Raw genomic sequence first — 11,912 nt, forward strand, 5'->3', positions numbered from 1 at the left:
TAATTTTATTAGGTTACAGATTTTTGCTCTGTAGAATAATGCTCCTCTGTTTATGTTCTGGAATAACAATGAAGCCAGATAATAGCAAGGCAATGAACTTGGAGAGCAGCTATTCCCTTGAGAACCTAATGGGCAAGATGGGCTGAGACTTCCCAGCTATTAATTACTGCTGTTCAGCTGGATCTGTTTGTCTCACAGCTCAATTACAGGAACAGACCACATACATCCTCCTAACCCTGTGCAAAGTCAGAGAGCTGAGTGTAAATCTTCACAGGAGCAATTGCACATCTGCCCCTGAGGAAGAGCCATGGCACATCTTTCTTTTCTGTCAAATGAGGAGTTTGGAGGGGTGTAGATCCTTTCAGCATTATCCACATCTGGGCAGTTGTGTTGTGGCTTGGCCACAAGTGCCACAAGTCCCTCAGCCCCATGCAGGAGGAATGCTGGCTGGCTGAAATTGTTGCTTGCTTCTTTCAGGAACTACACGGTGGTCAACCTGGAGAAAGGAGTCATGGAAGTGCAGAGGATGAGCTGCCCAGGAATGAAGCTATGCTGCCAACTCAAATTTCAGAATTCCCTGTGGGCAGCCACGGAGGTGAGCATTGCCTGTGCTCCCCTCAAGAGGGGCCTCGTTAGGGGAGACACTAACGAAGAGAAAGGGCCTGTTAAATTAGTAAAGCCAAGAGTGTGTGAGACAAAGGGTGTCTCAGATGGGCAGTGTGATTTTGCATCTGCTGTCTCCAGGTGTTTTGTTTCTACCTGACACGCAGATCCAGACTGTGCCTCCCAGAGCCCCGAGCGATCGTGGGAACCTCGGCTTTCCAGGGGAAACTCTGGGCTGGAGCAGTCTGTGCCCAGGGGCTCATCTGGGAAATGTCCTTATCTGTGGGTGATAAAGGGAGGCAGGGACAGAAAACATGCATTTAAGGGTGGGGTTTTGAAAGAGGCCTGTGGGATTTGAAGGTTGGTGGGAAATGGGTACCCGAGTTTTGTGTTCACCATGGAGAATGGCAGCTAAAAAGATAAGAGTGGCTGATTTATCCCCCAGAGCCCCTGTCCACCCATCAAAAAGGGCTGCTAAGTGTCAGCCAGTTCTGACACAATCATTTCACACAAAACAAAGAAAAAACAGCAAAAAATTTAAATGTTCCTGAAGTTCAGTATTTTATAGTAGGGGGAAAAAAGGCTACACTCACTGAGTAAATAATTTGTGTTGGATATTTCACTCTGCCCTGGCATGGATGCTGTGTGTATAGATTTTTTTTCTCCCCATAAGAAAATAAGGTATTTTGACTTTTTCTGTTCTCAAATAGAGGTAAAGCTCAAATACTCTTTTTTTTTTAATATAATAGTAAGTATAGAAAAATTAAAATTCAAAGATCTTAAAGTGTTGTATTTCCGCCTTTTAGATCAGAATGAAAAGTGTTGCTGGGTGCTCTCGGTCCGTACAGTAGATTTAGGAGGTGTGTGGCAGGTGTGATTCCATATAAAATGTAATGTCCGTTGAATGGACAGGTTAATGCAAAGTAACATCCAACCTGCTTCACTTGTTGTTTGGGATTTTTGCACTCAGGGTTGTCAGATGCTGCTTTTGGATGTGGTGATAAAATCCCTACACTGGTGATTTTTGGTGACTTTTGGATAATGCATATATTGTCCACACCCTTTTCTGGAGAATGCAGCACCCACACCCATTTTCTACCTGCATGCCAAAGACTCTCCATGGAAAACAGAAATTCACACTTTGGATATCAAAAAACACAAACAAAAACTAGTTTTGGAACCAATTAGATCTTGCTCAGGTATCAAGATATGAAAAGCAGGGAGGTGGTTTGAATTTACAGAATTTGATGTGCTCTTTCACAGGACCAGAAGATTTCTGTGTATGGATTGCAGGGCATGTGTCCATTAAAGACTCCACTGAAGGGTTTAGATACTCCTGCCACTGTGAGCTGCTTCCTGGTGATGCCTCTTGTCAAAAGGGTAAGGAACAGCCCAAAGGAAAAGGGCAGTAATGAGACTCTGCTGCTGGGCCAAGCTGCCACACTCAGCTGGTGCTGAGAGACTTTGCAATGCCCTGGAACATTTTGGCACTGCAAGGAGAAGGTTTCCAGGTCTTTCTGCCTCTGCCAGAGGACAGAGGTGCGGGCAAGAACCTGAGTCAGGGGACCAAAGCTGGCACTTCCAAACCTGCTGGGAGAGTAGTCAAAACAGATCAAATTCCTCGGCAAGGAAGTGTTCCAGCTGCGTTTCCACTTCACTGGAACACAAGGTTTAGGCTGATCAAGCAAAGTGGAGAAGACATGAAGCAATAATTAGAATAGAGATTTGTTAAGTGCTGATGCAGGACGTGGGTACATCCGACCTCTTGTACCCACTGTTTTCCTGGGCTGTGTGCTGTCATTTGTGTGCACAGTCATCCTTAAATGTTATCTGGGCTCAGCCACACTCCTGTTTTGGTTTTGAATGAGAACACTTGGATAATACAGCTGGTTTGGTTAATGCTCTTATGGGTAACATGGATAATTACTCTTATGGGCATTAAAGGAAGTTATATGTTATCTGCCTAGCAATGGAATTGCCACCATCCCATTTCTGGCAGGAGAAATCTGACCTGGATGCCTATTGCAGGCAAGCCTTGGGAAATGTATAAAAACTGTTTTCCAACTAAATTACCTCCGGTTTGCTTACAGCCACCTCAAGTGAAAACATATAATTATGTTCCAACATTACTGGTAGCTGTGTAGTCTTTGCAAATGCCAGCAGACTGGGATGTATCTGAGAGCTCAGCACGAGGCAGCTCTCAGAGCTGCTGGTTTATACCAGGCCTGTCCTGAGCCATTGTCCATTTCTGGCTCATCTGCTGGGATTGCTGCATGGACTGAGTCTGAGGCAGATGGTTTGTGTAAGGTGTGCTGCTGCACTTCCAAACATGGTGTAAGTAGGGCTAAAGTAGGGCATTGATGTAAAGTTGGCATAGGGCTGGATGTCTCTGCATCTATTGGCTTTCCTTGGCTCCCAGATCTGCAGCATTTGTCCACTGTGGAGTTTCATTTCTGATGTGTAGGGCAAATTTCTTTTTCATGCTGGCTGAGGTTCCATCCAGGACAGTCGAAGGAGTCTTTTGCTTTCAGCTTTTCCACTGTCACACAGCTTGCAAAGCCATTCCTCAGGGGTTACGAGTGGCTTTATGTCTCCTGGTTTCTATTTCCAGTTTGTGGCTTGCCTAGAAAATGTCATAAATAATGCCAGGCCCTACAATAGCAATATTGAGTCTAGACACCTCCCTTCCTCCCCCGACCCTACCCAACCTTGCAGAAATCCACCTCCCTTTAGCTCACTCCTTCTTAGTTTATTGGACTTACTTTTTCCTCTCTCCTTCCTATGTATGAGTTTGGCAGTGAAATGGCCAGAGCAGCAGCCTGGGGATGTGCAGACCAGGCTGGCAAGAACTAAACCAGCCAGTTCTTCCAAAAAACCTCTGTGGAAAGCTTACACTTGTCACACTCACTGCCTGGCCAGCAAGCTCTATCAGAGTTATCACAGTCACTGCTGTCACTGGAGAAGAGAATTGCATTTCCCTGGGAAGAAAGCCTTTAGCTGGTGAGATGTGAGGTAACTTTTAGTCAGAGAATTGCCAAGAGATGTTGCTGGGAAGGGGAATTCTTTACGACTGCCTTGGGAAGGTTGATCCAAAAGAAATAGTTTCCAAAACTTGGTTTCTCATCCAAAGGAAGCATCATGGAAATTTGAAAGCAGGCAAGGGGGGCCCAGAATCTGAAACTCACCCGCCAAGGAGAAGTCTTGTACAATTTAAGCTTTTTGTTGCATGCCTTTTGTCACCAGGATGATTGTTTTTCGTAAACAATACAATTTTCAGAAGAAAAAAGAAAACAGATTAGCAAATAAGCAGGTTAAAAAGGACAAACCAAGACACATTCTGCCTTGGTTTGCAGCTTTCTTATGAAGAGATGTGGAGGGAGAGAGAAACCTGAATGGGTGCAAATCTTCGGCCTCGTGCAGAAACCTGGAACACGTGGAAACAAAAGCTGCATTTAAAGGCTGCAGCCAGCAGTGCCAGACCCTGCAGGGACAAGAGGAGGAGGAGGAGGAGGTGACCAGGCCCTGGTGTAGGATTCTTTGCCATTTCTGCTGACCTGCTGGCAGTGGGACAGCACGTCTGGAGCCGGCTCATCCCCGCTCATCGCAGCACGGCACGGCCCCGCTCGGGGCCTTCCTCCTGGCACGGCGGGGCTGCTGGCAGCACGGGGCCTTCAAATGCAGTTTTGTTGCTCTGTGTTTTTGTTGGCTCCTCGTGGAGCCCAAATGTTGAAAATGAATTCTGAGAAAGTTACTTAAGGTTTCTGGAGGCTGCAGCCCTGCCTGCCTTTGGTTGCTGCTGGAATACCCTGATCAGGGGGGTTTTGCCTCACAGGCACTGGATAAAATCTGGCAAGAATTAATTATGGCATCTGTGGGGTGGTTTTTGACATGGTCTGCTGTAGAATTGGTCATTCCCTCAGCTCAGTCACATGAGGGATGGCAGGTTGAGGGCATTTCTCAGCATTTGAATTCCTGCTCCTTGTTTCTTATCTCTCTGGGAGATAACAGCAATGGCTGGATAGAAACAGGTCCTGATAGCCAAGACAGAAAGCAATAAATACTCCAATGGAAAAAATACCTTCCAAATTTGCTTCCACCATTGTTCCATCCCAGACAGGCGAGGATTTGGCATTGTTATCCCTCCACTGTTAACACCAGGAGGGAGTCAGTGACCCACCTCTGCCTGGTTATGGTGCTGGCTGCTCAGTGCCAGGGAAATTTGGCGTGTGGAACCCAAAAGGGAATAGGGATTCTGTTCTGTAGTAGCTGACACTAATCAAGGAATTCAAAATCCTTTTTTGTGAAGACTATGCTTGGATAATTCAGCGTTATCAAATCAAATGAGACAAAATTATAATCTCTGAAGATTTTAATAGTGGCCTGTGTCATGCTAGGAGCAGTTCAAGTTGACATACCCACATTACAGTTTCTATCTGATGTTCCCATTTCAATTTAAATTTTCCATTTCTAGTAAGAAATGCCTCTTGTACGGGGTCCTTCAGACTGAAAAAGTTGGACCACTTTTTACCAGAGAAATGTGGGCTGCTCTGCTTTGTTTTATTCAGTTTTAAGTAATTGAACTCCCTTCCAAAGAAAAAGTAACGCAAAACCCAGCTTGTGCAAAGCATTGTGCCATGATCCAACCTACTGATGCAACTCCTTGGCAAAGCCACTTCCAGGAGCCTTTGCACCAGATCCACATGGCAGCAGGAACATGGCACTGAGCACTGCAGGTCGTTGGGGTTTCTTTTAATTAGTGGTTAGAGAATTGGGACTGGACTGAGTTAGTCCAAGCCCCGTTTCACAACTTTCCACTTGCTTTCCTAGTTTTTCCCATTACAGTAAAATTCTGCTGTGATTTGGATTAGTCACAGGGGCTCAGTACTCTCATGGTTTTACTCATACTTGGTGTGCAGAGAGTGTCTCTTTGTCCAGGACTCAAAATGAGCCTTACAATCAGAGCTGTCAATTAAATAACACTTACCCAGCACTACCTGCCCCTCAATAGCTGGGGCAAATCAAGATACTGATTTTTCTGTGGATTTACAGCCTGGGAACTATTGTCCAAGCCTGCCAGCATCAAGATCCCTGGAAGAGCACAGGGATGCCTTAATTTAATTTTGGCATTCCCAGCAAAGGGTGACTGAGCCCTCAGCCCATCTCACTGGCACCCTGGGCATGCCAAAGGCAGGGCTTTCCACTGTGGAGAGGCTGAGGAGGGGAGAGGTTGTGTCAGCTCTGTGCTGCTCTGTCTGCTTCTGTTTGATTAGCTGTGCTTAGTCCAGACAGTAAAGAAGTCCTGGGTTAAATGGTCTTTTTTTAGAATTTATTGCTCCACAGGGAGGAAATAGAAAGGCCTTTGAGGTAAGTATTGTTTTATCTGCTTCACAGATGGGGGAGTTTCTGGTAGAGGCCCAAGGTCACGGGAAGTTTTGTTCCCAAGAGATCAATTTCCCAGTCTGTTTAACAGCATTTTGCCCCGCTGGGATTAACTGGAGGAGTTGCTGAGGCGTGGCCTTCTCAGCAGCTCCTGCCCCTGGGACACGAGGGATGCATGGCTATGGAGCTGGAGCTGTGTCCAACACATCTGTACATTTAGGGACAGGTTTTACGCACCTACAGAATTGTTCATGGCACTTGGCAGGTGCTTTGGTGAGCTGCTGCTGCTTCTGTGCCCTTGGCTGGGATGTCTGAGCTGCCAGGGATCCCAGACCCAGAGCACATCCCTGGGAGGAGCTGAGCTCTCAGAGCAGCAGACTCTGGATGTGGAGCAATCCCTGGATGCTCTTGTTTGTGAGAATATTTGCTCCCTCTTTCCATTTTTACTGCATTTCTTCCATTCCTCTCCTACCTACATTGATAGCAATGGTTGTACTCCTTTTTGGAAGTGAGCCAGATTTCTACAGCTGGTTTCCTAGGATCATGATGGCTGTCTCTGAACATACTCCAGCTTGAATTTGCTAACCTTCAGGGCAGGATGCCAGGTCCATCTGTCCACCCTTGCCAGTAAAGAGAGAGGTAATACTGGGTGAAAGGAGTGTGGCTCTGCGACAGCTTCTAGGGAATGACTTCTTTTTATGTTGTGTTATCGCTGTTCTGGGGTGAGTTACTCGTGTTCTTGCAGAATGTGAGAAGCAGGCAGAGCTTCTGGGGATGAAAACTCTTCTATTATAGAGAAGTAAAGAAATAGGAAAAAATTCTTTGCTATGAGGGTGGTAAGGTCCTGGCACAGAGAAGTTGTGGACTCCCTCTCCCTGGAAGTGTTCATGGCAAGGTTGGATGGGGCTTGGAGCAGCCTGGTCTAGTGAAAGGTGTCCCTGCCCAAGGCAGAGGGATGGAATGAGATGATCTTTTAGGTTCCTTCCAACCCAACCGTTCTACAATTCCATGAAATTTTTCTCTCTTTCTCACAGAACTCATATGTGGTGCTGGCTGGCTTGTCAGATGGACTCGTAGCCGTGTTTTCAGTGTCCCAGGGCCTGCCAGGGGACAACTGCTCCTACCTGTGCTCCCACACAGCAAACAGGTCCAAGTTCAACATCTCCGACAGCGACCCGCGGCAGAACCCGTACCCGGTGAGGGCCATGGAGGTCACCAACAGCGGGGCCGAGGTGTGGTACAGCAACGGCCCCGGGGTCCTCGTCGTCAGCTGCGCCTCCATGGAGATCAGCAGGAGGCTGGAGGCCTTCAGCCCGCCCTCCGTCATCACATCCATCGCCTGCAACTCCGAGTGCCACGGCGAGGAGGTGGTCTGGTGTCTGGACGATACAAGCAACTTCCTGGTGATGTACCACGCCACCAGCTACCAGCTCTGCGCGCGCTACTTCTGCGGGGACTGCAGCCCCCTCAGAGACATGTTCACCATCCAGCAGCCCTCGGCCGCCATCCCGGCCACAGCCCCCCTGAGCCACGAGGCGATGGAGAGCAGCCCCCCGGGGGACATGAGCATCGTGTACAGCCCGGACGTGGGCACCCAGATCCTGAACCACCAGGACTCGCTCACCGATTACTGCTCTGTGTCTTCCTACTCCTCCTCGCCGCCCAACGCGGTAACTCGCTGCCCCTCCAGCCTGCCCAGCTCACCCTTGAGCTCTTCCAGTGCACCCTTCACGGATTTTGAGGAGTCTGAGAAATTCCACGAGCTGAAAGCTTCCATGGATCATGATGCTTTGCCTGCGTGTGATAACACAGAGCATCTCCAAGCAGTCAAGATTCTTCCTGTAAAAGACCTCATCTGGATCCCCAGGTAAGTGGGTCACTTAACCAGGCAACTTAGTCAAAATCTCTGCTGGCTGAACATGAGATTAACTCAGGCTAATTCAGCAGCTTTTGCATTCCCAGTATGATTCACCTGGCCACAAAGTCAAGTTATCATTAAGAAATTCTGTTCCCAGTACCATGGAACATGGATTTTCTATGCCTTTTGGAAGTATGCAGTGTTGAGCAGAGCAGCCACGTGGATGGCCTTGCTGGGTTGGTTTCAGCAGAATGAGAAGGGGGTGATCAGACTCCAAGCCATGTTTCTCCAGCTACTGAGGAAACAAAGAACAGCAGGCAGCCTCCTTGCCTGGCAAGTCCTGCTGCCTCCTGTGGAGCTGATGGGACCCTCTGGGAAGCTGAATTGGCTTGTCACAGGATCTCTCACTGCAGTGAATTCAGGATTCCCCTGTGGCATCAGGGTGCCTCCTCCCCATGGCTATAGGTGGGCATGGAGCAGAGGATGGGTATCCAGCATGGATCTTCAGCTGACAACATGCCCAGTGCTGAGGATGTGACCTCTCCCTTGTTTCTCTTCCAGGAGAGGAGGGGACATCATCGTTATCGGGCTGGAGAAGGAATCGGGCACGCAGCGGGGCAGAGTGATCGCGGTGCTGAAGGCGGGGGAGCTGGCTCCCTACGGGTGAGGCTGGCTGGGCACACCTGGGGGCACAGGGGGGCTGGGGGGCCACAGGGGGCTCTGCAGGCCCTCAGAGCCCTTGGGAGCTTCCTCCTGGCTTCCAGCAGCCTCTGTGGAATTCCCAGTGGGAGAACACAGTTGCTGGTTGCACATCAAAGTGTGGGCACACTCTTAGAGCGGGGCAGACAGCGAGGAGAAGGCTCTGTGACTACAGCCTGGTCTCCGAAGTCCACAGAGACTGAACACCCCGTAATGACACAGACAGGACAGTGCACAATGTGGTAGAGTTGGCCTGATCCTGCCTGGTGCTGGCTCCCTTTGCTCTGAGGGCACCTGGCAGAAGGTCAGAGCAGCTTGGCAGAGTCGGCCCCGCGCTCAGAACAAGAGGTGTATTTATGCAGAGCACGGCGCTTGTCTGTGGCTGCATTCACATGGGTCAGGTTGATGTTCTGGCTCTAAATGAGCACCTTTGTGCTGTGGGCAGTGACAGGCCGGGGGACGGCTCCTGGAGCACAGGGGAGAGCAGTTATATACGTTAATTTAAAATGTTTCATACAGTGAAGGAGAGTCAAGGAAATAAATAGCTGCTGGAGAGGTGGGGGTGTTCCTGCCGATCACTTAAATGCTGGTCTGGGATTGTACTATTTATGTCCAAACAAATGCAGGTTAAGCAGTGCTAAGGATTATAAATGATCGTTTATTACCACCAGGTAAACACAGCAGGAGATCAAAAGCTCCTGCCATTTCCTCTACTCAGAACTGAGTGTCTTTATCAGTTAGCTGGGAGGAGAGAATTCTCTTTATTGGCCACAGGTACTCTTGGTTGGTTTTGCTTAACTTGGATTGAGTGTGGAGTTCAGGCAAAGTGATAGCACATCTCACACCTGTCCTGCCCTGCTGCCTGGCTGGACCAGGCACCATGGCCAGTGACCCTCCCTGTGTGAGCAGCAGGATGAAGAGCAGAAGGGGAGGAAAGGGAAGGGGCTGCTCAAATGGCAGAGCAGGTCAGGGAGGGGAGGAAAGGGAGGGGGCTTTCTAGGGGCAGTTTGTGATAAAAACCAGTGGCCAAGGACAGTCCTGTGGCTCCCAGCTGGGCACCCTTCTGGGGAAACACTTAGGGACCAACCTTCTCCACCTGCTATGGGAGTGGTAGAAGGAGCCCAGTGAGGGCTGGAGTCCTGTCCTGTGGACCCTGCAAAGGAGAAGTGTCACTGTCTGCCCAGCCACCTCCCTCTGAGGTCCCTGCAGGGCCAGCTTCAACAGAGACATGAAGGGAAGCACATACAGCACGGACCACATGGATCCCTGAGTGCTGCCACAGCTGTGCCTGCTGCTCTGGGCTCGGGGCTCAGCCCCTGAGCTGACACAGGCAGCTCCATCTCACTTCCATGCTTTATTCCAGGCTGTGGGAGCTCTCAGCAGCCTGTCAGCTGTGTTACGATGGAGCTGCTCTGAAAATGCCCAGCTGGCAGCAGGAACACGAGTCTGTGGATTTAGCAAATCAGGAGATTAGCAGCAACTTCAAATACCATGGCAGACTTAAGCCCCCCACCTGCATATTTAGGCACCTGAATCCCTTTAAAAACCTTTTCCCATGTCACTGAGCTGCTCGGTTTTGACGTGACACAGTTTCTGATCCCTCTCTTTGTTACGTTCTCCTTGCTGAAGGATTTGCAGCTTGTAAAAAGCTCGTGTAGCTGGAAAGGAAGCTCACGAAGCAGTGCTGTGCTCGCAGAGCTGCCCTTCCCTGTGATGCCCTTCCCTGTAATCCCCTTCCCTCTCTGCTCCCTTCCCCAGGGCACTGGTGGATGCGGCTCTCGTGGGGAAGGACACGGTTGTGTGCTGCTTTGAGAAGGAGAACACGGAGCGGTGCCTGGCTGTCTGGAGGGGCTGGAGTGCCAGAGACTTTGACATTTTCTACCAGGCCTACGAGGAGCTGGGCAGGCTGGAGACCTGCATGCGCAAGAGAAGGTAGTGCCCGTGGTGCCGCACCGTCCTGGACTCAGAGACACGGCCCACACCAGGGCTGATGGGGGGATTGTGTGTCTGGTTTGCTGCTAGTGAGCACTGTGGGGTTCCCAGAGCCCCACCAGGGCTTCTGGGGAATGAAGAAGCTGCTGTGAGCAAGGCTGGGACAGGGCTGGAGCTGGGCCAGCTCTCAGCTCCCTGCTCCATCACACGCTCCCCTGTAATATTGAAAGCAAAGGTGGCTGCAGTTCTGCTCATCCCCCGATTTCCAGTTTGTTCTTCCCCGTTTTGAATTCCTTCCTCACCTTCAGCATGCCCTGGCTGCTGCTGCTGCTGTTGTGTGTGTGTCAGCCAGGAGAGCTCCGTGGGCTCTGCCCTGGGAGCCTGAGCACATTTCAGTCCCGGCTGCCTGCTGGCCGGCAGTGCGGGCTCTGTGGGCTGATTCACCCTGTCCCCAGGAGGATTGTATCTGCTGGAAACCCTGTGGGCACTGTTGGGCTGTTTCCCACCTCCCTGCAAATCCTTCAGTTAGGGTGTGTGTCCTAATTCAGGTGTAGTCCCTGTGTAGAGACACCCTGGTGTAGGAACCAGTGAGAAGCTGTGGCTGGCCACTGCATTTCTCATTCCTGAAAGCTGTAGTGGTGCAGTGCTCCTGTGAGTGAGCCCAAAACAACCTGCCAGGAACGCTGCACCAGGATGAGTGAGCTGGCTCATGGCACTGCTGGCTTGTCAATGGAGCTGATGGAGAGCAAAGCCACTGGGTGTGACAGATATTCCTGATAGAAGAGAAGGGAGCCCCTGACCAGGAAGGTTTATAAGCTGTCTCTGCTCCACTCCTTTCTCTTGGGAAATGCACTCTGGAGCAGCAGGAACACAATAAGCTCAGTTTGCCTGTGTATCTGTGCAGCTTCTGCCCACCACAACCTGTATTTTATCTTCATTAGTGGCCTGGGATGCTGGATTGGCTCTAAATCCAATTGCACTTCATTATCCCAAGCATGTACAGCAGTGTAAAAAGTGCCCCCAGCTAAGCACCCTGTATAAAGGTGTACAGTTTGAATTTTGGACCTTTCTTTTTTTTTTTTTATCCCAAGAATTTTGTGTGAGCATCGGCAAGGCTGGCCAAGGCCGAACGGGCAGGTTAACCCTCTGGTTCACATTTCTGTTGCAGGCTGCTAAAATACCCTTCTTTAGAAACAGAGTGTATCTTAAAATAAACTGATTCCTCCCCAGGATGGCACTGCATTGGTGGTTTTTATTGGAAATCCAACTGGCACTGGGTGTTTGGGGTTTGCAGCGTGATTCAAGTGCTGGTTGTGATGAGCACAGCTGGAATCAGGGCTGTGAATACAGACTGTCTCCACACCTGGCCTTGCCTGTGGCTGTCACCCTGTGCCTCTCCAGCAGCTCATGATCAGGTATGGCAGCAACAAAATTTCCCTCT

At 49.8% G+C, this 11,912-nt stretch overlaps 1 protein-coding gene across 2 annotated transcripts in view; it reads left to right on the plus strand.

Annotated features, from left to right (window-relative positions):
• Window positions 1–11,700, plus strand: part of LRRK1 (leucine rich repeat kinase 1) — a 70,393-nt gene extending 58,693 nt beyond the window's left edge. For both annotated transcript variants that reach the window (XM_021552571.3, XM_021552572.3), the window contains exons 29-33: window positions 478–595; window positions 1,867–1,983; window positions 7,017–7,849; window positions 8,402–8,503; window positions 10,298–11,700. In XM_021552571.3, coding sequence (XP_021408246.2) covers window positions 478–595; window positions 1,867–1,983; window positions 7,017–7,849; window positions 8,402–8,503; window positions 10,298–10,475 — 1,348 coding nt within the window. In that variant the 3' untranslated portion in view covers window positions 10,476–11,700. The remainder of the gene's footprint in view (window positions 1–477; window positions 596–1,866; window positions 1,984–7,016; window positions 7,850–8,401; window positions 8,504–10,297) is intronic.
• Window positions 11,701–11,912: the final 212 nt, after the last annotated feature.

The sequence above is a fragment of the Lonchura striata genome, chromosome 11, assembly GCF_046129695.1.
Source record: "Lonchura striata isolate bLonStr1 chromosome 11, bLonStr1.mat, whole genome shotgun sequence".
Classification (NCBI taxonomy): Eukaryota; Metazoa; Chordata; class Aves; order Passeriformes; family Estrildidae; genus Lonchura; species Lonchura striata.